At 45.1% G+C, this 25059-nt stretch overlaps 1 protein-coding gene across 3 annotated transcripts; it reads right to left on the bottom strand.

Annotated features, from left to right (window-relative positions):
• Nucleotides 1-4688: 4688 nt before the first annotated feature.
• LOC100547151 (endonuclease domain-containing 1 protein-like) lies at nucleotides 4689-18068 on the bottom strand. Of its 3 annotated transcripts, XM_085213896.1 has the most exons (5): nucleotides 17630-18068; nucleotides 16615-17215; nucleotides 11500-11618; nucleotides 6876-7196; nucleotides 4689-6198 (listed from the first exon to the last, which is right to left on the bottom strand). In XM_085213896.1, the coding sequence occupies exons 4-5, from the start codon at nucleotides 7158-7160 to the stop codon at nucleotides 5653-5655; spliced, it is 831 nt and encodes a 276-aa protein (XP_085070022.1). In that variant the 5' UTR covers nucleotides 7161-7196; nucleotides 11500-11618; nucleotides 16615-17215; nucleotides 17630-18068; the 3' UTR covers nucleotides 4689-5652. The 3 variants fall into 3 exon arrangements, with proteins under 3 accessions (XP_085070022.1, XP_003201878.1, XP_010710836.2); XM_003201830.5 differs by lacking the exons at nucleotides 16615-17215; nucleotides 17630-18068 and having other exon boundaries at nucleotides 11500-16575; XM_010712534.4 differs by lacking the exons at nucleotides 11500-11618; nucleotides 16615-17215; nucleotides 17630-18068 and adding an exon at nucleotides 9693-11472.
• Between the last annotated feature and the right edge of the window lie 6991 nt (nucleotides 18069-25059).

Below are 25059 nucleotides of genomic sequence, written 5' to 3'. Positions count from 1 at the left end.
GCTCTGTGACACCCACTGTGACATCACGGTCACCGCCTCACAGAGGGTGTGGGCGCGGGCCCTCAAGCAAGAGGGTGGCAGCCCTTGCAGGCAGCACAGAATGAGGACCCGGTGCTGCCGTGCAGCAGCGAGGAAGGATGGCCTCCCTCATCCTGCTGGCACTGCTCCTCGTGGCAGATGCTGGAGTGCGGCTGTCTCTTGGGCACACTTGCAGCCCTGGTGCCACGCTAGCACTTCTGATCTGAGCCTAGTCTAGTAAAGATTGCAAGTTAACAGCATATTTGGTGTCTAGTGTGTGTGCTGAGTGACTTTTTACAAGGTCTGGGAGGGATAGGACATGGTTTAATCTAGTTCTATTCTAGAAGAAGAGATCAGATTAAGTCCTAGAGGAAATTCTTTTCTCCGAGATTGGTGAGGCACTGGCACAGGCTGCCCAGAGAAGCTGTGGATGCCCCATCCTTGGCGATGTTTGAGGCCAGGCTGGATGGGGCCCTATTCCAACCTTCTACGGCGGCAAATCTGGCACGGCAGGTGGTTGGGATTAGTTGAGCTTGTAAGGTCCCTTCCAACCCGAGTCCTTCGGTGATACTTTGGTAACAAACGCTGCTGCTGTACTGTAGCCACGACCTTAGTGTCGTATCTTCAATGTTTGTCTAAAGCGCACAGCTCCTGTGTCTACTGCTGTGTTATAGGCAGCAAGGAAAGTGTTAAGGATGTGCATAAAGACACTTATGTGATTCAAGATGAAGCTTGGTTGAGGGAACAGAAAGGAAACCCCAAAACACCCCCATGGTAGTGAGCTGCCCAAGCATATTCCTTCTAGCGTGGCTTGAGCTTTCATGACTGCAGCTGAGCTCAGCTTTAAGCTCTCTCTTCCTTTGGTGCCTTTTTCACTGCAGTGACATTTTGGCTCCTTTTCTTCTCTCTCCAGAGGGAAAACCTGCCCGCTCCCATTTTCCCAAACTTTTGTCATTCCCCTTTATTGCTTTATTTTTAAGTTACTGTTTCATTGTTTTATTTCACCTGAGTGTTTGAGTGTTCCAATACTTTTACTAGACAGCCATAGGGAAATCCCACTGAAGGTGAAGAATTCCAAGACTTTGGGAAGAAGTGAAGTAAGGCCCTGAAGTTCACTCAGCAGTGATGAGTCGAGCCAGAGATGAAATGCAGGCTGGCATCATGCCTTGTGTAATGATGAGCATTTGTCTTTGGGTTTGTCCAGCTCAGAAGAAATATTTATCTACACACATCAAAGCTTCTGCAGTCAGTGGAGGGAAACTGGCCTACCCATGCCACGATTCCCTTCAAGTCTACACCTAAATTTCGGCAGGAGAACTGTGTTGGGTGAGATGAAGATCCAGCCTGGCAGGGGACCAGCGACCGCCTCAACAGACACGGGTGTTAGTTAGAGAGTGTGCTGGTAGAGCATAGTGAGCTCTGCTTTCTGCTCTGTAAGGCTGTTTGCCCCGTAAATTGTAGGTGAAAGGAGAGGTTTAAGGGGATTGGCAAAAGACAGTCCAGTAAGTATTGCTGTGGCTACCAGCAGACAGTTGGCTTGTTTTTACAGCGTTTCTTTCTTTATAAACATTTTTCTAAGCTTGTTCCTGTGGAAATGACAGTCTCTTCCACGTGGATCCCAATTCCCTGAAGCCAGAGCAGTCCCTGAAATAAGCAGCGCTGCTCTGAATCTGAACTTGTCAAAGTCCGTTCAAGTTTGGCACCAAAAGTAGGCCTGATTCCCGGCCCTGTGGGTCTCAGTGGCCGCTCCCTGCCACCCTCTGTGGCATCATGGTCACCACCTCATGGGGGATGTGGGTGCGGGCCCTCAGCTCCAAAGCAAGAAGGTAACAGCTCCACAGCTTCTCTGAGCAACCTATTCCAGTGCACCACTGCCCTCCGATTCAAGAATTTCCTCCCAGCGTCCAAGCTCTATTTATCTGGCGTCTTTGTTCAATATTGTGCATCACCTCCAAGCACAGCTAGTTCCCTCTGGTTTCCCTCGACACCTTTCCACTTGCCTGAGAACATACCAGATCTTCTTTGAAAGGATACTTTCCTTCATGGCTGAGAAAGAATCACTTCCACACCATGAAATCAGATATCCCTTTTCCAATTGCTTTGTCAGGATCCCTTCAAGGGGATCCCAGATGCCTGGCTTCATTGCCCACTAAGTCCGGGCCACGGGCCCCATTCTCCTGTTATCAGAGCAGCCAGGGAGCACAGTGCTCACCCGCGTGACGGCTGAAGTCTTTTCACATACCTCTCAGCTCAGCTGTGGTCGGGAGTTGAACGGTTATTGTCACCTCTGTGAGTCGTGCCTCTTCTGCCTCCTGTTCTTACCATCACAGAATCATAGATCCCAGAATCTTTAAGGAGGGTTGGAGAAGACCTCTAAGATCACCTAGTCCAACTGTCCACCTCTCACCGATATTGCCCACTAAACCATGCCCCTAAGTTCAACATTACTATTGCATCCAGACCAGGAGCCCCCAACACAAGAAGGACATGGAGTAGTTGGAGCAGAGCCAAGGGAGGGCCATGAAGAGGGCTGGAGCACCTCCCCGACAGGGACAGGCTGAGGCAGCTTTGGGCTGTTCAGCATGGAGAGGAGAAGGCTCCAAAGAGACCTTAGAGCAGCCCATCAGTTCTCGACTGGGGGCTAAAAAAAGCTGGGGAGGGACATTTTATAGGGGCACGTTGCAACAGGGTGAGGGGCTTTAAGCTGGTAGGGGGTAGATTTGGGCTAGATACTAGGAAGTAATGCTTTACTGTGAGGGTGGTGAGACACTGGAAGTGGTTGCCCAGCGAGGTTGTGGATGCCCCCTCCCTGGAAGCGTTCAAGGCCAGGCTGCACGGAGCTGTGAGCAGCCCGGTCTGCTGGAGGTGTCCCTGCCTAAAGGGGAGTCAAACTAAACAAATCTAAAGGTTGTGACGTGCGGAATCAAACTCTAACCCAAGTAAGATTACAAAGCAGGTATGGGTTATTCAGTGCTGCGCAGACACCAGGTGCAAGGGGGAAAGATCCACCTAACCTGCGCAGCGTCTGGAAAAATCGTGCTAGAGATATAGGCCAAACTAATCTATAATCAATAGTTTTCCCGGAATTCGGATACATGTTCATTACACCCCCGAGAGTTCATTAGCGTGCAGACCCTCCCCTCTTGCGCGTGCACAGTGGGTCGTGGGATGAAGATTTGTTGTCTTCCTCGCAAAAGCTTCTGGCTTTTCTCGCTGTAAACTTCTGACCTTTTGGGGGGGCATCCCCCCAAACCGGTTTCCTCTTGCCCTGTGGACATCTGATCACCTCCCTGCCAAACGTCCTCGGGTTGTTCTCAAACCCTTATCTTTATGGCCTTCATCCCCCTGAGTATCCCAGACCCAGTGTCTGCCATCCCTTATTTTTCTAGCAAGCTCTACGTTCTTACTTCTATAAACTCTCTCTAACTATTCCCCTTCATTCCCCTTATTCTCAGTCACTGTGAAGCCTTTTCCATTTTACTTTCACTTATGGGGCCCTTCTCACCTTTCAGTTGGAACTAGATGATCTGAAAGGTCCCTTCCAGCCCAAACCATTCTATGATTGCAATTCCCTGGCATTCCCCTTAGTCTCTCCACCTCCCCCGAGAGCTCTGCCACCAGGCTGAGCACACCATCCATCCACCTGCTCTCACCTCATGCAGCCGGTATCTGTGCCGCCCTCCGATGGCAGCAGCAGGCTCAGGCACTCCCTGCGGCCCGAGACCTGAACAGCTGTATTCCTCTGGGTAGGCGCTCAGTTTGGGTAGCTGCGTTCTTTTTGGCAAGAGCTTTCTTTGTGGTGGAGGCCATGGCTAGGTTAGTTGTCAAGGAGGAAGCCAATAGGTGAGGTGGTCTGCTGAGTTGGGAGGGAGGCTTTCCATCAGAAGAGGGGGTGGCCAGCAGGGACAGGGAGGTGATTGTCCCCCTCTACTCTGCTCTTGTGAGGCCCCACCTGGAGTACTGCGTCCAGGTCTGGAGCCCCCAGTACAGGAAGGACAGGGAGCTGTTGGAGAAGGTCCAGAGGAGAGCCACGAAGATGATCAGGGGACTGGAGCACCTCCCCTACGAAGACAGGCTGAGAGAGCTGGGCTTGTTCAGCCTGGAGAAAAGAAGGCTGCTGGGTGACCTCATTGCAGCCTTTCAGTACCAAAAGGGAGTCTACAAACTGGAGGGGAACCAACTCTTGGGAAGGGTAGATAACTGCAGGACAAGGGGAAATGGTTTTAAGTTGAGGGAAGGAAGATTTAAGTTGGATGTCAGGGGGGAAATTCTTTAGAGAGTGAGTGGGGAGGTGCTGGAACAGCACCCAGAGAGGTTGCGGATGCCCCGCCCCTGGAGGTGTTCAAGGCCAGACTGGATGGGGCCCTGGGCAGCCTGGGCTGCTCTGAAATGTGGAGGTTGGTGGCCCTGCATGAGGCAGGGGGGTTGGAGATTCCTGATCCTTGAGGTGCCTTCCAACCCTGGTCATTCTGTGATTCTGTGTTTCTGTGAAGCACTGATAGTGTGATGATAGGCGTCATGGTATTTACAGATTGGTTTTGGACATCCTACCTCTGGCAAAGAAGCCTTACAAACTAAGGCATTATAGAAGTGGAAATTTCAGTGGAAAGCAATTCTAGGATTTAACACTGGAGCAAATAATTTATGTCATAAACGACTCAGGAACAAAATTATATAGCATATATTGAATTTTATACCCACTAAACACATTTTACAATGGAAAAAAAAATCAATCATACATAAATCTGCAGAAAGGATTCAGAAGTAGGGCAGATAATGCAGTTATTCCAGGAGTGCATTACAGAAATTTATCTTTGGCTGGTCAAGGTTTGCTGTATATCTGATCCCTAAGCCCAGCTGCGTAATACCTCAGCTCTTGCTCTCAAGGTACATGATCCAAAACCAAGCAAACAAAAATGTCCTAGTAAATTTACATAAGCATGACCTTCATGTAAACTCAGGGTTAGGGAGCTTAAAGATTAGATGCAAGTTATCTCCTTTCTTCTTATTTTACTTATTTTACTTATTTACAGAGCTCAGCAGAGCTGTGATGTTTCTCCCATGCTTACTAGCCTTCCTCCTTTCCACTTTCCTCTCTCTGTCTGCTCTTTGCTTTTGCCCCTGGCTGTGTCAGGCGGGTCAGCCAGAGCAGGGTGTCCATTACAATGTCCAGATGGATTTTGAGTATGTCCAAGGAGGAATCTGGATAATCCATGGATTATCTGAGCCAACCTTGGCTGAGAACTTTCCTGAGGAGGCAATGGATAAATCAATAGCATGTTAACAGCAATGTTGAATGAAAGAGGGTAAGGAAACCACAGTCTGTATGTGGACATGGAGAAACAGGGAGGAACAAAAAGCCGTATGTCTCTAGTCTTAAGGACAAACTGATTCCTTACCCATGGACTGGTATCCAGACTGTCCCTCCAAAGCTTTCAGGGACTCATCCCAGAACCATCATTGCAAGGGTGGGCAGCAGAGTAGGAAAGCAAATGAGCCAGAGGCCCTACTGGCCTCTTTCTTCCTTTTATTTTCAAAGAAGAGACTCTGAGTGCAACTGGAAAACCCTTCCTAAGAGGAAAGGAGGACAAATGCTGGTGGGTATGATAGGATACATAGGATGTGAAACAGGGCTTATTCTCTGGGACAGTCACTGTCAAACAGATAAACCTGATCCTTCCCATAAAGGTGGGTCAACAACTCCTCCAGCTCCCCCAGCTTGAGGAGCTGTACCTCATTCTTGTCATTCTCAGCAATCACCCCCCAAGCCTCCCTGTGGTTTTTGTCCACCTCACAGCAAGCGCTCGACCAGATGTGGCTGGGCTTATTCACTCTGCCCTTGGCAATATAGTTGTTCCCAGGCACAGCACCCACCACGACATAGGTTGTGTTACAGCCCACCGTCCTCCTCATCATGGTTTGCTGCTCATAGTTGTTCCAGGCACCACCGTTGAGTTTCTCATCCTGGGGCACGATGTTGGTGAGGCTGAAGGTTGCCGTCCTGCTGCTGGAGTCAGAGTGATGTCCACTGGGGTTCAAATGGCCGCGGTTCAAACCTGTCAGGTTCTTGTAATCCTGGAGGATAGCCTGGCTCTTGCCAATCTGCTCCGAACTGACGTTGTAATATTTTGAGAGTGTCCATTCTCTTTCCATTGCTTTGGGATAACTCAGGCCTATCAGCTTGACAGGTAAAGAACAAAAAGTGTTAGTAGTGGGGATGGGAGTATTGGAGCAGGTTTTCCTGGAGCAAAAGTCTTTGAGTGCCGAGCACTCATTTTTTGCCATTTCAATGCAATGAAAACATACTTATCAGAGAGAAATCATAAAGTTGTCCCTCCTTGACAAGAGATTAAAATAAAGCTCAAAATATGACAGCACTTAATTTGGCTTGTGACCTTTGAGACCCAGCCTGCAGCAGGAGTGTGGGTGGATACATGAGATGTATTTTCCATTCTCCCAGGTCTGAGAGGTGACTTTGGAGAGACACAAGTGTGATACATCTGGTTCCCTTTCCTTTCATCTCCACATCCCACACCTGCCCAAGGCTCTCCTCAGTTCCTGCTGCCCGTTAATCACATCCAACCTTGATCACCTACATCTCATCACACTGTCACCAGTCCTGCTCATTGCTCCATTCAGACCCACTTCCACAAGCAGCTCTCTCTCTGTTTTTCATGCCTCTTTTAGTTTAATCTGTCAACACTCTACTGTTTTACAGGCTTGGGGAAAACAAGGGCAGAGGCTTTCAAGCTTAGGTCACTTAGGGAGTCCTTACAGGTGGATAGAATGGGTAGAGGATGAAGAGAAGAGCCATGGAGCCCACAGTACTCCCAGAAGGAGATGAGAAGAACACTCACCTGGGGTTCCACCAGCCAGGTTTTAGGTCTTGTGCCAGGTCCAGGTTGGTACAGGTAAGCAGAGTAAACAGGAATACGTCTGCTCCTGTCATACAGGGTGGCAAAATAATACTGATTCTTGTAACGCTGACAGATCCAGGCTGGGCTCTCTGGCTCTAGGGCTTCATTCGGGGGGGTTTCCCGGAAGAAAAACTGAGGGCATGTACTTTCAAAGGATGTTACCACCTCAGCATGTCCCAACCAGAGGCAGCCCAGTGAGATCTGCAGCAGCAGCAGCAGCAGCATCGCAGAGAGGACTTTGAGGGATGAGCTCTTGCTCACCTGGAGATCAAATGCAGACAGACACCAAACTCAGAGAAAGCTCATCAAACCTAGACTCATTTTTGTCCTTGTGCGGCACGGCTGGTAGAGGAGGAGACTTTGAAAGATCAAGGAAGGAACAATTAATCTCCTACTGGATACTGAAAAAACAACAGCAGAATAAGGTTGAACTCTAAAATAGATTTTGGAATCATAAAATCACAGAATCATTAAGGTTGGAAATGACCACTAAGTTCAACCAGTCCAACCATCAACCCATCCCCACTATGCCCACTAACCATGGCCCTCGGTGCCCCATCTGCCCTTTTCTTGAATTCTCCAGGGATGGTGACTCCACCAGCTCCCTGGGCAGCTGTGCCAATGCCTCGCTGCTCTTTCTGAGAAGGAGTTCATCCTAATATTCAACCTGAACCTTCCCTGGTGCAACTTCATGCCATTCCCACCCATCCTACCACTGTTACCTGAGAGAAGAGGCTGAACCCCACATCACTACAACCTCCTTTCAGTCAGCTGTAGAGAGTGATAAGGTCTCCCTTGAGCCTCCTCCTCAATGAACAATCCCATTTCCTTTATCCATTCCTCATAGGATGTGCCTAGAGGAAGCAGCAGTGGGAGTTTAGTCCCTCTGAAGCGTGATCCAAACCCATCCCAATTCTAATCAGCTCACACAGATAAGTTTTCTTAGCAAAACAAATGCTACTGCCTGGAAAAACTTTTGGCCAAGCTGGTAACATGAACATTTGCTGCTGATGGAGGATCCCAGCTGGATCATCGGGGCACCGATGCTTAGAGGTCCGTTCTAAGCAGACACAAAAACCTGCACTGAGGCATATGGCTGGGTCACCCTTTCCAGCCTACCTATGTTGGCCAAGAGCTCACAGGAAGGCAGAGTCCTGAATCTCAGCACTTTTGGTTTCTTGGTTTTTTTTTAGGGGTCTGAAAGACTTCATGTCACCATAGCAGCTTGCTCCCTTCTGCTCCAGGAACTTTTCCACAAGAGAGGAATTCTCAGCTGGATTCACATTCTGCCCCAACAGCTTGGATGCTGAGCTCAGCATTAGTCTTGTGAGGGATTTAGAGGGAAAATCACAGTGGTGCTAAGCTTGCCACATGTCTCTTGCCTCATTGAAGATCACACAGAAATGCACTTTTCTCTAACTTATCTGTGCTCACAGAAGAATTTAAATCAGACACATGATCCCAAATGGTCCATCTCGCAGTTCTGGCACTCAGACAGCTGTCAATGGGCAACGTGTGCTCTTCTTGCATTTTTAGGGTGTCCAACCAAAATCACAAACTTACAGAGACATGTGGATGAAGAGAAGGGATTGAGCAGATGGCAGCAGCAAGCACAAGGGATGATTCTATTTAGCTGCTACAGCAATACAGATAGTCATGGAATCATATAGTCATTAAGATTGGAAAAGACCTCTAAGATCATCTAATCTTACCAGTCACTTACCACCAATATTGCCCACTAAACCACGTCCCTAAGTACTACATCTCCACATTTCTTGAACACCTCCAGGCATGGTGACTCCATCACCTCCCTGGGCAGACTGTGCCAGTGCCCAACCACTCTTCTGGAGAAAAATATTGATGTGCTTATATATACTGATATATAATGATATAGCTCTTCCCCTGAATGTACAGGATTTCTACTGATCCATGTCTTCAGCTTTGCATGTTCTTTTTCCTGTACAGTGAAAAGAGCGGACACAAGATTTTCTATTTCTGGTCCAGAAATAGATTGTATTTCATCTTTCTCAGGTGTTGACATGATTGTCAGCAGTCAGCAAGATCTTTCTGTTTGGAGAAAACTGTTCCTAATTTCATTGTGCTGCAGGATGCTTTATCTTCTTTCAGCTGCACTGCAGGCTTTGGATAGCATTGATATTTCCATTTTCATTGCTAGATGTTCAAATGAGTGATTTTCAAATAATTAGCATATGAAACCAGGCTGGTAGAAAAAGCAGCTGGAAGGATTCACAGGAGAGGAAGGCATTATGGCCTCTAAAACACAAACCCCACATTTGTCTGGGGAGGTGTCTGAGCTGAGGACTGCTCTTGGCTTGGAAAATCTCCTTGCACATTGCCCTTCTGTATTCTTTTCTCTGACCCTCATGTATTGATTCCCATTGCATCTGGAATACTGAGACAGAGATATCTTTTATATGACACAAGACATAAAACCATAGAATCAAAGAATCACAGAATAGCTTGGGTTGGAAGGGTCCTTAAAAATCACCCAGTTCCATTCCCCCTGCTATGGGCAGTTACCAACCATCAGGCCCTTTATCTCTTTACCAGTGTTGGATCAGGAACATGATGAGAAGCAAGCTAAAAACTGAGAAGAAAAAACCACAAGAGGTGGTTCTGTCATGCCCTGGAGAGCTGAACCACCTCAAGCAGAAAAGTTCCTTTTTTTGCACCACCCCCTCCACAAGCTTAATACATACACATAGTTTCATTTCAGATATGCAGAAACCAACCTACCGTGTGAAAGAGAGGCACATAAATAAGTTTATTCACGTGATGCTGCTTGCAGCCCCAAAACTGTAGAGGATTTTCAAATGCCCCTGCTACAATCTGAAGTTGTGACTGTGGGTAACTTATATATGGTCTCCAGGCAGGGAAAGTTGGCTGTAATACTTTTTTATTGGATTTCTCAACCAGTTCAAGTTCATGTTGGGTTGTCAAGGGGTGGAGCCAGGATCTGTGTTGAAAATGGGTTTTTCCAGAAGTACTTCTCAAGGTCATGAGTAGAGAAAGCTCCCTCCTTTATTCAAGAGTTTGATGTGAATTTTCCAGGTGATTTGCCAGCTGAAACTCACAGGTTAATTATGCAAGGTGTTTTATGGCATTTCTGATTAACCTTGAACCAAGTCTTTGCTATGGCTGTAAGCCAAATTCTATTCGTGGGCCAAAATAATATCTTAAATATACCTTATCCTGAAGTTGCATACGAAATAGGGTACAAACTCCAAGTCTACTCCCAGCTGCTTGGTACAGGCTGTGATTGGCTGGCAGTGATGCAAAGATAAATGATGTTGCCAGATAAGGCATCAAGGAGTACCTGTCTGCAACAGACACCCAAAACCTTCAGTGCATCTCATACAACGTTGGTCCAGCATCACTGAGATAATGCTAATGTTATGCTGCAGTCTCAATGGATATGAGTGGCTTAGCTGAAAGGATGTGCCTTGTTCAACCCAGTTTGTGCTGGTTTTATTCCAGTGCACAAAATACCCTTGGAGCTTGTGAAAATTCATAAGAAGCAGATGATAACCCCCTCTTTGGGAACAAATTAATAACAGCAATAATAAATTATACAGTGATGATGATAATATGATGGTGGTCATCATCAAGTTGAATAATTAAAAAGGCAAATGGAATATGTTTTCCTACAGTTCAACATCTCAGTTCAGCATTAGTCATTTTGTGCATCAGTGCCCAAGGCTTCTTCTGGGAAGCAGTTACCCTGAAGTATCCCAGATCAGGTCCGATATTTTCACAGGTCAGCAAGTGAGCAGCAGAGGCAACACCATTTCAAAGTATCCTGCCAGGCTTTGGTGCCTTTGCTAGACAGGTGACACAGCACCAATGCAGTGCTGCATCTCTAATAGGATCCAGGGGATTGGAGTCTCCTTGGAGACACTCAAGGTCAGGATGGATGAGGCTCTGAGCAACCTGATGTAGCTGTATGTGTCCTTATTCATTGCAGGGGAGTTGGACCAAATGACCTTCAGGGGTCCCTTCCAACTCAAACGATTCTACAATTCTATTCTATGATTCTGTGAATGCTGGTTCAGAGGGCTGGCTTATCTCCATTGGGAATGATGTTCCTTCTTTGGGGTTTTTGTCTAAACATCACCAAAAGTGATTTTTTTTCCTGGACTCCACCTGATTTTGTGATTTTCTCAAAGATTAGTTTATATGGTGACAAGTTCCCAGCTTCCTCCAGTCTCTGCTGCCTCTAAGTACCTCTCCCACATTCTCCAGACCTTTACTTCCATATGCTTACACTTCTTTTCCAAGTCATTCCTTGTTCCCTTGCCCTCTGTAATACAAAATGCTAAAGCTCTGAAAAGTATGTGCACACACAAAATCTAGTTTTCTCCTGCGGGGATGGTTAGATCTCAGTAATTGCAGCATACCCTTTACCTGCTGTATTTATTCCAAAGATTAAGGAAATGCTTTGAAATCATAGAATCATTAAGGTTGGAAAGACCACTAAGGTCATCTAGTCCAACCATTAACCTATCAAATATGGGAGCCAATGGAGAAAGAAGCAAGGACTTACCTTGAAAGCTGTGTCTCAGAAGCAGCAGCTGAACTGCCAGTTCGTTTTTCCCCCTTGAGAAACGGACATATGTTCAAAGCCCTGCTGCAATACGCACCTGCACCAATATAAATCTGCACCTTTTAATAACAAACAAAAAGTTACATAAAAAAGAGAGATTTATGTTGTTGTTATTCTGGAGAGATTTGCTCACATCTTCCTAGAAATGGGGAGCAACAATTGCTATTTGCTATTTCCTCAGAATTTCTCCCAGGTTTACTAGAGAGTACCACGTCAGAAACAGATCGGAATTAGATAGCTGAGCCTGCTGATTTCTCTTTCTACTTCCTCATTTCCCGTTGGGTGCATGGAGTTTCTATTCCCAGCAGACAGCCTTGGTGGCATTAGGCAGTACATCCTGTCTCTGAGTACACACAGATGTTCATGGGCTGCTCTTCTACAGCCTCTCAAAATGCAGTTAAAAGAATCAGAGTACACATTTTCCTTCACCTAATTGTAATGGTTTTGTAATAGCAAGTTAATGACATTCTATATGTATTTTATTTATTTTTATTTTCTAGATATAGGAGGACCATTTTCAAATTGTATCTCACTGGACAGGTCCTTTCCTATGCCTGTACCAATACATGAACTATGGGCACTTTCTTTTTCTATGTGGTGCTTATCAACTCCAAAGCCCACGCTCATGAAATCCAGATTGATACCCAGATTGCCCCTTCCAGGGAATGAGCACACAGAGGATTGCAAACCTGTCTGCTGCTTTACAACCACTGATGAGCCCATGTCCAAACAGCATCCCAGTGTGGAGACAGGGTTTCTTCCATTAGTAGTGAATAAAGGGTTTGGAGGGAATACTCTCATCTGATTTCCAAGGGAATGAAAAGAGTTCACTCTTATGGTCTCTTGAAGGAAAGCTGTAGGAGATATGCTGTTTTCCCACATCACAAGTGGGTTGAAAATGGCATTAAAAACTGCTAACAGTGATAATAACCAATAACCACCTGTTGTAACTATAATGTATCAGAGTTTGAGACCTGGACCAGAAACATACTAGACAAAAATCAGGGAGTCTAATGCTGTGTTATAGCCCCTGGAAGTGCATCTTCACAGAGTCACAGAATGGCTGAGGTTGGAAAGAACCTCTGGGTCCACTTGGTCAGCCTCAGGTAGGGCATCCAGAGCAGGGTGCAGCCTTGAGATATTGGAGCAAAGGGATTCTGGGACTCGAGAACAGCATTTAATGGACATTTCTGAATAAGAATAGCAAGATGCTGAGCTTGGTGTCCCAGCAGTACTCACTGGGCTTCTGCTTTTAACATGGTGAAGTGGGAGGCTATTATTATATGTGTTGGTTCTTTTTTTTCTGTTTAGTTTGGTTTTTCTTTCAAAAAGGACTTATAATATCCACAGCTAAACAGGAAGCAAGCAAAGCAGATATCAGCTAGGTACTAAGTACTGTAACCAGGACCCAGGTGTGGTATCAAAAACGCTGTGCAAACATAACTGAAGTTTTCAAAAGGCCTGATGGTGAAATCCCACACAGAGCAATTAGCAGCAAGTCTTGGATGACAGAAAGTTTTCCCACGTAGCTGGCATCAACAAAAGCTAATAAAGATCAGCTTTAGGGGCAGACCAATGTAAAATTCTTATGTGGGCAGTCTACACTTGGCAGCAGAGGAAAGTGAGTCCAGCTTAGCCATGAATGAGTGACCTGTGGGAATGAAACTGGACCATTGCATAGTATGGAAGTGTGGCCTTGCTCATCGTTTTACTTAATCTGAAAAAAACCTACAGAATACATATATATATAAAGAAATAAAATGTCCTGTGCCTAAAATATAGAAAACAGTCAAGGACGACTGTACGAATGAGTTGGGGATGAGAACAAGCCACGAACCCCATGCTCAACCCCAAAGACTGTTAGGTCATGCTTTTTCATTTTATTCATTGCTATGCATTTTCTGGATGGAGAGGAGCTGTGAGTAATGTTGAGCATCCCTCTACTGCAAGCCAGCTCCTGTGTGGTCTGCCCTGCAAGACAAACCTTCATTTCTTCAACTGCTAGAGCTCAGAGATGGAAGAATCTTACTGAATCCTCCAGTCTTCTCTGAGTCATGTGGGAGTTCAGATATTTGTAGATGACATACTTCCAATAATCCTGCATCGTAGTAGAAAAGAAACAGGAAGGTGTGTTCAAGTCCAACCCTGTCATCTCCATTAGAATTTTCTCCTGACATTTACTTCCTTTCCCTTTCTAGCAGATGTTCGACTGCTGCTGTAGCAGTCCAAATGAGGAGAGATATGCCTTTTGTGGCTGCAAGGCAGGAAGGAGAGGATTTGGAATCAGCAGAGTCAGAGGAGGGTACTATTTCACTGCTAAAGAAGAGATGCCACCAAAGTCTTTTTTCACTTTTCTATCTTCCATGAAAGAAGCAAATGAAGAGCCACAGAGCTGCAGTGTAGATCTGAAGGAAGGAATAAATCACAGCAGCAGAAGCCAAATGGGCACAAGAAAACAAAATGCAAAGGACATGGATTGATGGCTGAACTAGAGGATCTTAGTGGTCATTTCCAACCTTAATGATTCTATGATTCTATAAAACATGGTTCACATATACGATACAGGCTGTTCTGGACTGTTCTCCTTAGAGAGCAGCAAAGAGGAGGGTCTCAGGTGAGGGTCCTCAAGGGTTTGAGGTGCCCAGAGAAGACAGTTGGGCTTCTCTTCAACAGCATCCCAAAAGTGTCTCAAAGCAGCTCTGTAGTGCAATCTCCATTAAGGAGCATAGCTCATGCAAATAACACAACTCTTGTCCAGGGCCATGCAAGACGTGCCACATTTATGGAGAAAAGCGGGCACAGAGATAAGGATGCAAGAGATATGAGGTTGCCCAATCCAGCACCAGAACAAGTGCCATATTTATAAATTACTGACCTTGAGCTATTTTCCTAGGGCTGTTCCTGCATTTTGAAGAGAAACATGTCCCTGTAAGAATCAAGCAGTATTTTTAATGTACTACAATTTAGCAGGAAAAGCTTGCACTTTGGGCTACCCAGATTTGGATTACTTGATGTAACTCTAGGTGTAGCAACCCAACCAGACTCTGTGCTATGGTCTGTGTTCATGCACAGCAGGTACAGCTCAGTGGCAGTGGGGTCTCATCTCTGTCATCAATTACTTTGCTACAGATACTCGTCAGCGGAGAGCTGGCAGATTTGCCTGTGGTTACTTTCACTCTTTCAGGTTTTTTTCAGCTTTGGAGACCAAAAATCGATCAGTTGTTTTCATTTTCTGATTCCTGAGCAGCAGCACGGATTCTGCAGGGGACAGCTAAGCAGTCACCAAACTCCCATGCTACAGATGCTCACCAGTTGGGTGCTGCTGGATAAAGAGATGGAAACGAGAAAGAAACAGGCTCTTTGCCTGGGAGAAGAGGTAAAACACAGACTGCAAAAGTGATGCTGCAATATTGATGTAGAAGGAAAACAAGAATGCTCCTATCTATTTAATGGCACGTAGAAATGTTAAAATAATCTTACACAAAACAGTAAGAGATATTAATCTTCAAAATATCTCCATATGAGAGATCTATCCTAATATGGAAGCTAGCAGAGAACAGCTTTGTCTTAATACCTTTTGCAGACAAGAAGTGATTGCTGAAGCAATCTCAGCTACGTCAGACCTATGGGATTCCCCACGGAAAAAATTGGTTTGCTCGAAGTTCAAGAAACACAGCTCTATGACTCAGGGTGAGGAAGGCTGTCTCCCTGCTGATTTCATGGTTCTGCATTAAGAAAGGCAAACAATGAATGGATGGGGAAATCCTGCCAGTGACCACAACACGTTGGAGTCAGAAGGCTTGGGGCCCTGCTTCCTCCCGCTGTCTCCTTGCATGGCTCAGGTCATAAGAAATAGCACAAGAGAAGAGTAGACAGATCTGGGATCTATCATCTTCTGGGTCTCAGGAAACTCCTTTCTTCCATCTCTCCATATTGTTTCTCCCTCAAAGGGCTTGCCTCATTCAGTCTCCCAGCGCAGCGGCTTCACTCTGCCCAAAATAGTTAACCACAGCCTTCGCTACAGCTTGTCAAGGTGATTAAAATTCAACAGCTGTCAAGTTTATCAAGCCTCAGGGAGCAAATGCCCTCACTTCCCTTCCAGCTAGGAGACTGTACTGTTCCACACTCCAGGCTTTGCTCACCTTTATGGGCAGCAGGTCACTCACCTCCAGCAAGGCACGAGCTTATCCAGGGAAAACTGTGCTCTGGTTTCATGAACAGGTTGGTCCTTATAAAAACTAAATCATGCTGCGGTTTCATACAGATGTGTTTTTAAGAGGCCAAAATAATCCTTTACTTACTAGAGTTTAATTAATACTTAATACAGTCTGTTTATTAAACCTTTGAGTTGTCCTTCTGGAAGACATATTTTAGGGCCCAGATTTTAACATGTAGATGGACTCCCAAGTTCTGTTGCCATGCAGCTGGATTGAAGCTGCTCTGAGATATGCCACCAAGAGCTCTGGGGCACACCTCTCAGGAGAGGCCGAGGGATTCAGGCTTGAAGGTGAAAGGCGGAAGAGGGAGCAGGTGAAAAAGGGGAGGCTGGCGGGCAGCACAACAGCTGCCTATAGCTACTTGAAAAGGCAGCTGCAAAGTTAATGATGTCAGACTCCTTGTGGTAGAGCCAGACACTGTAACAAGGGGCAGCTGCCACAGGCTGTGGCTCAGGAAGTGCAGGCTGAACAACAGGATAGAAAAAATTGCCTCTAGGAAGGTACTACAGCGCTGGAACAGGTTGTTGGGAAGTGATTAATGATGAAATGCAGAGGTGACTCAAGGCTCAGCTGGATGAAACCATGGCTAAGTCAGTCTAGAGCTGACAATATCCAAGCACAAGGTTGAATTAGAGACCTCCAGCTAATGTTTCCAACTAATATCTCTGTGATCCTGTGGTAGACATAGCTATCATCTGCTCCTACCCTTTCCCATCCTGACACACACATCTGGAAAATTATAGCAATGCAGTAGATGGCCAATTTCCCTGATCTTGTATCTTCAGGTCTTTCTACAGCCTAAAGCCCATAAATACATAACTAAATTGACACCACATACCTCAAAGAGCCAAGAGGAGGGCACATTTCCAGATATGGTGTTGAGAGTTCCCTGGGGGACAGATGAGGCTCCATCAGCTCATTTCCTCCCATGAGAGAATGATGACATCCCACAATCACTGCAGCCACTCAGTTCCTCTGGTAATCCTGCAAAATCACCTTCCCATAAGAACTGTGCTTCCATCTCCTGGGAGCCCCAGGTTTGTCCTCTGTGCCATACACAAACTGTGTTACTGCTCATTAATTATGCCAAGGATAATTAGCAGTTGCGTCAACAAGATTTCCAGTTTGGTGGCTGGCTCACTCCGTATGGAAATTAGATTGTTGGTTGTGTGTGGAAATAGATCAAGCTCCAGAGGAAGAGGTTCATTACTAATTAGAAACAGCAGTCCTCGCTCAGGGGTTGTGCCTTGGGTTGTCTCTGCTGGACTTGGGATACTCCATGGATGTGGCACAGTAAGAAGAGTCAGCTGTCCACGGTGGGCAGTCCTGATCTGCACTTCCTCTCTGAAGATGTCAGCTCTAGTTGCTCATTGCTCTCTGCCTCGAGGCACAAAGGATGTGAGAATGCTGCATGGTATGCACAGCGCCAGCATCATCTTCTGTTAAGAGATGGGAGCAGTGATCTGAAAAAAAGCCCTTGGAGATGCTGAAGCTGCCAAGTGAGATCTTGTTTCTGATCTTAATTATGTGTTCTGTCATTTTACATTTTTGCGACTTTCTTGCCATTACTCAAAACCCAGACTTTTAAATAAACAGGTCCTTCATTCATAAATCTTGCTCAATGCTCACACCCATTGATTCCTGTTTAACACTTAACTCACGGGAAGCTGATAAAACCAGTGGACATTAAGTGTTAAAATGCAATTAGGAGGTTGGTTTTAGGACTTCATTCAATGCACTTATCAAGTTTAAGATAGGATCTAGAGAATGAGCAAACAGCCTGCTATTCCCATCTGGGGCATGATGGTTTAGTTATAGTACACAGGGAGCATGAGCTCACTTAAGGTAGGTACCTGTGGTAGGAGGTCAGCATAAGACTCCTTCATTTTGACTGCCCGTACACAAGTTGTTGATGTTTTCCAGCTGCAATTTCTGGTTTGTGACTGTAACAAAGATTGTGAGTACATTTCATATCCACAAAATCTGTCGCTGCTTAAAATTTGAGCCCAAAATATAATCTGAGGACCAGTGAGAAGACAGAATTCAGACAGAGTTCAGGGAGGCTCAGTGCTGCATCACAATGTGTGGATGAAGAAAGTAGATAGGGCTCAATCCTCACCAGGAACATTCCTCAATCACACTTAATTCACAACAAACTGGCCCTCAACGTCGAGCTAAGAGAGGCAAACATTTGCAACAACCATCACAACAGCTCACCCTGACAAAATGGCACAGACTCACAGATTTGTTTCCAGACCTCAGTTGATTGCTGGACAGAATTTGTCTGGCTGAAGAGCTAGTCTTCATCATTGCCTGTAGAGTCAATAAAAGATTAATGCATGTTTCCTGAGCACAGCTCATAGAATCACAGAATTGTTTGAGTTGGAAGGGACCTTTAAAGGTCATCTAGCCCAACTCCCCTGCAATGGTCAATGTGGATACCCACAGCTCAGAGTGCTTAGAGTACCATCCAGCCCGACCTTGGATATCTCCAGCTCATACCACAGGCAGGTGGAATTGTACTATGAAAATGCTTATTTCTCTCTGATGGCTACAAGGAAATAGCATGACAAGCTCTAATTTACACCTCTAAGGTCACATAAGATGAACCTCATCTTTATATATGTGATACCTATTTGTTATTACCTAGCCAAAGCATAACATACAAAAGTTATTCGTTGCCAAAGTTACTTCCTTATGGACAGACCTCAATGCAAACAGCCCCTCCTCATTAATTCTTATGACACTGGCTTGTCAACACAACAGGAATTACAGAGGAACCAGGAAATAGGAAAGTTTGCAACACTCTAGGAGAACCTGCTGCACTCACAGCATCTTTCCTGTGTCATCAGTCACAAGGATGTGACTTGAGAAAAAAAACAGGAAAATAATCTGTGTAGCGAAGAGGGAAGGATGCATGTCGTGCAACTTCAGGTTGGATATTAGGAAAAAATTTATCTCAGAAGGAGTGGTCAAGCACTGGAACAGATTGCCCAGGGAGGTGGAGGAGTAGTAATCCCTGGAAGAGTTCAAGAAATGTGGAGATGAGGCACTGAGGGATGTGCTTAGTGGGCATGGTGGAGTGGGTTGATGGTTGGACTAGATGATCTTAGCCGTCTTTCTAACCTTAATGATTCATGATTCTCTGCTGTTCAGTCTCCATTTTCCTAGATGTAACTGTTTGATGTGGTCTGAGAAGCCTGTAGAGATTTATTTTTCTTAGCTCTTGGCATGGTTGGCTGAGTTTAGAGTAGTGCTCTGCAACTTACTCAAGTCCAAAATTGTTGTTAGCACCAGAAAATCACCCAGCATGCAGGTGGGTTCATGGCTGTCTAGCTATAGGCTGGATGCAAATTTGAGGAGCTTGGGAAGTGAAGTCAGGAGCTGTTTGTACAAGTGACTCGTGCTGCTGCTCTGAGTTAGGCCTGCTGTTAGGCCACAAACATAGTGAGTCAAGAGCCAGCTAATGCTCGTGGCTGACTTTGCCCTTGTGATGCAGCCTTGCCTTGTAACACTCCCCTTTCAAACCAAATAGATGGCCTCAGAGGGCTGAGAAGATCCCAAGACGACCAGAAATGTGCCCCTTTTTGTCCTGGATATATGCGTGAGGTATCACCTCTCTGGATGTGGTCTTTGCCAAAAAGGATGCATAAGAAAACCCTGTGTTTCGACTCCATGGATGTAGAATTCAATGTTTATTTTCATTTTATGCATGCACAGAACAAGTTTACTATAAATACAAACCTGTGTCCATAATAGGCAAGTGGGGAAATTTGAAATGGGTATTTCCAAGAGTATGTCAACAAGATACGGTGAGTCACAAACTGTGGTAAGACAAACTCAGCATTTCCTATGTTTTGTGGGTTTCTGCATTGACACAGCCTTGAAAGTGTTACACATGGGCAGAACCCATCTTTGCAAGTAGGAGAGAGGAATGGGAACACCGAAGGCTGACAGGTCTGCCTTGACCAGGGTGAGAAATGAGCCAGAACAGCAGGCAAATTCCTCAGTGGTGAATGAAGATTTTCCCCAAACATGAGCCCAGCAGGAAAACGCATAAACCTGCAGGCAGCCAGACCAGACTTTACCTCAGCTGATTCTCTGATGCCCCTTCTGAGATGAAGCTGCTTCCCTAGAACACAAAATCCACAGCAAGGACTGAGTGCCAGGACCTGTATCTCAGTAGGGCATATTTGCAAGGGCAGAGAATAGTTAATACAGCTTGTGAAGCTTTGGGTGGGAGGAAGCCTGTGTCTAGGCAGGCTACTATAGCATTCAACTTCCAGCCCAGCAGACAGGTCTAACAAGAGAATATATGCTCTTGAAAAGCAGAAGTGTTTGCTCACACCAGAAAGGAAACCAGCTCAGCAAAACTGTGCTATGGAAGTTGCATCTAAAATCCAGACTGGCTGCCAGGAGGCAGATCTGATTCATAATCACAGAATCATTAAGGTTAGATTGATCACTAAGATCATCCAGTCCAACCCATCCCTACCATGCCCACTAACCATGTCCCTCGGTGCCACAGCTGCCTTTTTCTTGAACACCTCCAGAGACGGTGACTTTACCACTTCCCTGGGTAGCCTGTTCCCACACTTCAACTTGAGGGTAATAAACTTGTGGGTATTGTTTTAGGTATTTCTGCATCTTTAGCCTTTGGAGTTGAACCATACCTTGTTGCCCTCTCTGGATCTCAGGGTCATCACACGATAGTAAAACATGGATTCACCAGCTTGAGTATACAGTATCGCATCCAGGCAAAGGAAGAACAAATGCCACCACCAGCACCTGGGATTGATAAACCCTATATCAGAAGGTCCCCAGCCTCACAGAAGAACTATTGGAGGCAAAATGATGGGCTTGTTTGAATTGTGCAATGTCAGCACTTGTAGACACTGTGAAGATGGTGATGCAAATGGCTTGGAGCATCTTGATCTAACACCGATGTCAGACTTGCTGTGAGTAGAATTTTGGACTGTCCAGAGCTCCCTTCCAACTTCAGACTTATCATGATAATCGTCTTTCTTCTTGCTTTGGCTTTGCAAGACATGAAGTGTAGTTTGAGTGTATGGATGCTGACCCCACAGGAGTAACAAAAGAGGAGGCTGATGTTGAATTTACCAACTACATCTCTTTTTTCCCCTCCTCTTTATATTCACTCATTTATTCATCAATTCCATATCTGTTTGCAAAGAAGCCTGTATTATAAAATGATTCATGGCCACAGAGTGCTATATAGCACCCAAATGAGCTAGGATGGAAGGAGTCAGCATGTCAAGTCCAATCTTGAATGGACTTGAGTAAGGACATCATGATAAAGCCTTACTGAGAACAAGACCAAAATATAGGAAAATGCAGGTAAATCTGGAACAATCAGAAAATACCTGCTTTAGAGCTCAGCTTTGACAGCTCAGTTCTTGTTTTTAAGACAGCCGCAGGACTAAATCACAGGAATCATCACAAAATGTACTGCTTGACATTGTTTGGTTTTCTTGGTGGTAAGGTGGATTTCTGATAAATGCAGAGCTGTTACCATCAGCCCCCAAAGTGCACCCTGGGAGGTATGCCACAGGAAATACAATACCGAATGCGACTTGTTCTTTCTGTACCATTTTTATACTGACTCCTAAATCTTCCCCATGGACACTGATGGATGCATTACTGGGAAAACATGTTGGGAGTAGTAGCACAAACTTGTCATCAAAATCCATGCATTTGTTTAAGATAAACCTTTCAAAATATAATTCTACCAAGGATTAAAACAGGTAACACCCCTCTTTATTGTAACCTAGGGCAACAGCTCAGCCCAATTTATTCCATTACAGAGTTTATTTCTCCTGAACATCACTGGTGCCCTAGAGCTATTTGGATATTATTTGTCAGTGCTTACAACATGAAGTCTTATGTTCATACAAGATTCTTTATCCGTGTGTCATGCCCTATGTTGAACTTTTTATTTTGCTCTTGGAAACCACTCTAACATTCAGAAGAGCAAATAGAGGAATGGACTTAATGATATTACTTACTCTCAATCTGCTTCTTCATGCTCTGAATTACATTGTCATCCAGCATCCATTCAGGCAGCTCATCTAAGTAGCTTTAAAAGGCTACATGTTGTTTATTCTCAGTCATCCAAACAAACTGACCTGCAGGAACAATTTGTCCCCAGAGATAAGAAAAGAACATTTATGAATGGTGGGTAAAAACTGATAGCTTTCTGCTTTCTCCATCAATTACAAATTAACCTCCAGGTAGAAGATTATTTTCCATGCAAGTTACAAACATTGCAATCAGTATTTTAGGTTTCATTACGGCAGTAAGGCTGGGTATCATTATTGATAATATCAGAGGGAAAGGCAATATAGAGGCTACTACCTTATCTGCCTCCTGCCCAGTGATGCTCAAGGAAATACACACACAGACTCCAGGCTTCCTTGTTTACCGACAATATTGTTGAACAGTCCAGGAGTTGGACTCGATGACCAGAAGTTGGACTCAATGATCCTTATGGTTTCCTTCCAACTTGGGATATCCAATGATTTTAACAGAAGTTGTCTTGGAAACCCAGCCACCTCACCACCCCAACTACAAAGCTGCCAGATCATCAACCATCTGTATCAGCAACTGAACAGGGGGTAATTGGAATTTACTTAAAACAACAACAACAAAAAAAAAAAACAACTATTTTTAAACGTGTATTTCACTCCATGCCATCCAGGGCACTCTGAGGATGTCAGCACGAAGGAGGACATCCTGCCCTGTGCATGCTCTGCACGATGCTCAGACTCTGCACCACAGAAGGGGCTTTCCCCGGGAAGTGTGGTTTCTCTACCCTGCATTGTAAGAGGGAAAGCAAGACTGGGAGGTTTTTTGGTCATCCTTTTAGGAGAAGCAAAGCTGTCCTGCTCAGTGTCAGCAGCCCCAGTGCAGGAAGTGGGCTCTTTGCAGTGTGTGCTAGATCTGTGCTATCACATGTAGGAAGTGGTATAGCACTTCCCTGTACACAGCAGTTACCAACACCACAGCACCTCGGTTTCAAGTCGAGGACCAGCAAACTCGGCAGTTTGAAACCTAACCCCAAAGCTGAAAAGTTCTTTATCTTTGAACTAAGCTAGAGAAGTCGGTGAGAGATGAACTGTAACTGGGTTTCGCTGGCAAAACACAGTGGTGTTTGCTGAATTGCAAACACGGGGGAAATGCTTTATGAGAAATATCAGACCTGGTTCTCCTTTGATTTGACTCCGTTGTTCTGAAGAGCAGCCTCTTTATAGTTGCACACTCCTAAATCCTCTGCCTTGGCCTCCGTACCTGAATATGACCAACACAAAGCACTGAGAGCTTCTGAGTGAACCAAAGACCGTAGCAGTCGGACCAGAAAAGGACTCTCAGCCCATCACCAGCCTTCATAAATATTCAGCATAGAGCATGCCATTCCTGGCAGCTGCCTGGCCCATCTCCTCATAACAATTTATTTAGTGTGTATTTTACTTTACCCACTGCATGCCCGGGCAATGCATGCCTACCTGCATGACCTAACTGCATTGGCTGCCCTTACTGCTGGGATTTTTTCCTATTGTAAACTCTAAATATGCCTGCTGTGACAACTGCTGCAAAGCTGATTTAATGCTCAGTGCATCAACAAGTTGGATAGCTGGAAAAACTTCTTCTCTGAAAGGGTTCAATACTGGCACAGGCTGCCCAGGGAGCTGGAGGAGCTGCCATCCTTGGAGGTGCTCAAGAAATGTGGAGATGTGACACTGAGGGATGTGGTTAGTGGGCATGGGGATGAATTGAAACTTAGACTGGATGATTTTAGAGGTCTTTTCCAACCTTAATGGTTCCATGATTCTATGACTCTAACTCATAAAAGAGGAGTTAGTCATCTTTCCTGTGCCACAGGCTGCAATTCCAGACAACTCCACAGTTATATAATTGAAAATATATCATAGAATCATAGAAGGGCCTGGGTTCAAAAGGACCACAATGATCATCTAGTTTCAACCCACTGCTGTGTGCAGGGTCACCAACCACCAGACCAGGCTGCCCAGAGCCACATCCAGTCTGGCCTTGAATGCCTTCAGGGATGGGGCATCCACAACCGCCTCGGGCAACCTGTTCCAGTGTGTAACCACTTGAAATATATTTCACTATTGAAAATATATTGTATATGAGACAGGAAACAGGGGAAATAATATACAAACTCCCTCCTTCTTTTAGGTCCCAGGCACTGTTCTTTCTCTTCATTAATAATTTATTAATAATCATTATTCTTTAAAAAGTGTATTCTTTGGAAGAGCTTTGCAACTCAGATTTGCAGTTGCTTGTAGCTGAACACAAGTTAGCCTGTATGCTTAACTTCTTTCTCAGTTTTAAATGAATGATAATGAGATCACAAGAACAGAGTGCCCCAAAGTGAAGGAAAGAAGAATCATTACAGACAGAGTGAATATCAAATTCTTCATTGACCTCAGCTTCAGGAGGTGGCATACAGAAAGTAGAAACTAGGTCAGCTTCAAGAATATGAGCCTCAGAGAATACACAGAGCATGCTGAGACTAAATCAGAATGCCCAAATAATAAAACTAAACAGATCTGGGGCAATGGCAAATCCCTTCTTACGTGCACTGACCGTCATAATATGACCAGGAGGAACTTTAATCTGCTGCAAGGCGCAGAGGGGAGGTTATTGATGGGTGACACCACAAGGCTGAAAGAACCCAGAAGCAGCAGATGCCTTCAGATTGCCTGGGTCCAAGGGAATCTTCTGGGTTGTCTAAAAATAACCCTAGAAGTTATGTTGAGGAGCTTGAGTAGTATGGGAAGATGCTCTCAGGTAAAGAAAAGCAAAAAGTCATTATATTTTAAGAAAGCCACAGACAAGGCCTTCAAAAAGGAGCTTTTAGAGAAGAAAGACATAGATGGTATAAATGAAGATTGTGTGCCAAAGACCCAGACATTGGGAGAGAAAGCTTGCCTCCAATGCACAGGGAGAGCTCAGGAGTTATGTTTAGACCCACACATATTTTCTCCCCCTTATGTGAACCTACTGAACAATGAGAATGATGAAAGAGTGGATTAAATGAAGGTAAACTCACAGCTTGGATATCCAGGCAAGATAGCATGCAAAACCCTTATTGCCTGAATTATGCATGACTCAACTTGGATAATGGGCAACATAACACTGTAGAACACATTGGGCAGCACTTAAGCGTGACCAAACTCATGCATGTCTACTAATATTCAGCATTCAATTCTGGAGGTTGCAAGAGGTGGCAGTTCCTAGA

Source organism: Meleagris gallopavo, chromosome 1, assembly GCF_905368555.1.
Source record: "Meleagris gallopavo chromosome 1, MGAL_WU_HG_1.1, whole genome shotgun sequence".
Lineage (NCBI taxonomy): Eukaryota > Metazoa > Chordata > Aves > Galliformes > Phasianidae > Meleagris > Meleagris gallopavo.
This window is presented reverse-complemented; position numbering and strand designations above follow the sequence as displayed.

What these genes read in the sequence shown, in the direction of transcription:
- LOC100547151 (XM_010712534.4), bottom strand. Translation starts at nt 9,956, where the DNA reads ATGACCTTGAGAAGTACTTCTGGAAAAACCCATTTTCAACACAGATCC. An exon ending in ATGTGCCTCTCTTTCACACG is followed by an intron (nt 7,197 to 9,692) that starts GTAGGTTGGTTT and finishes TTTGATCTCCAG; the next exon opens with GTGAGCAAGAGCTCATCCCT. An exon ending in CCTGGCTGGTGGAACCCCAG is followed by an intron (nt 6,199 to 6,875) that starts GTGAGTGTTCTT and finishes TTACCTGTCAAG; the next exon opens with CTGATAGGCCTGAGTTATCC.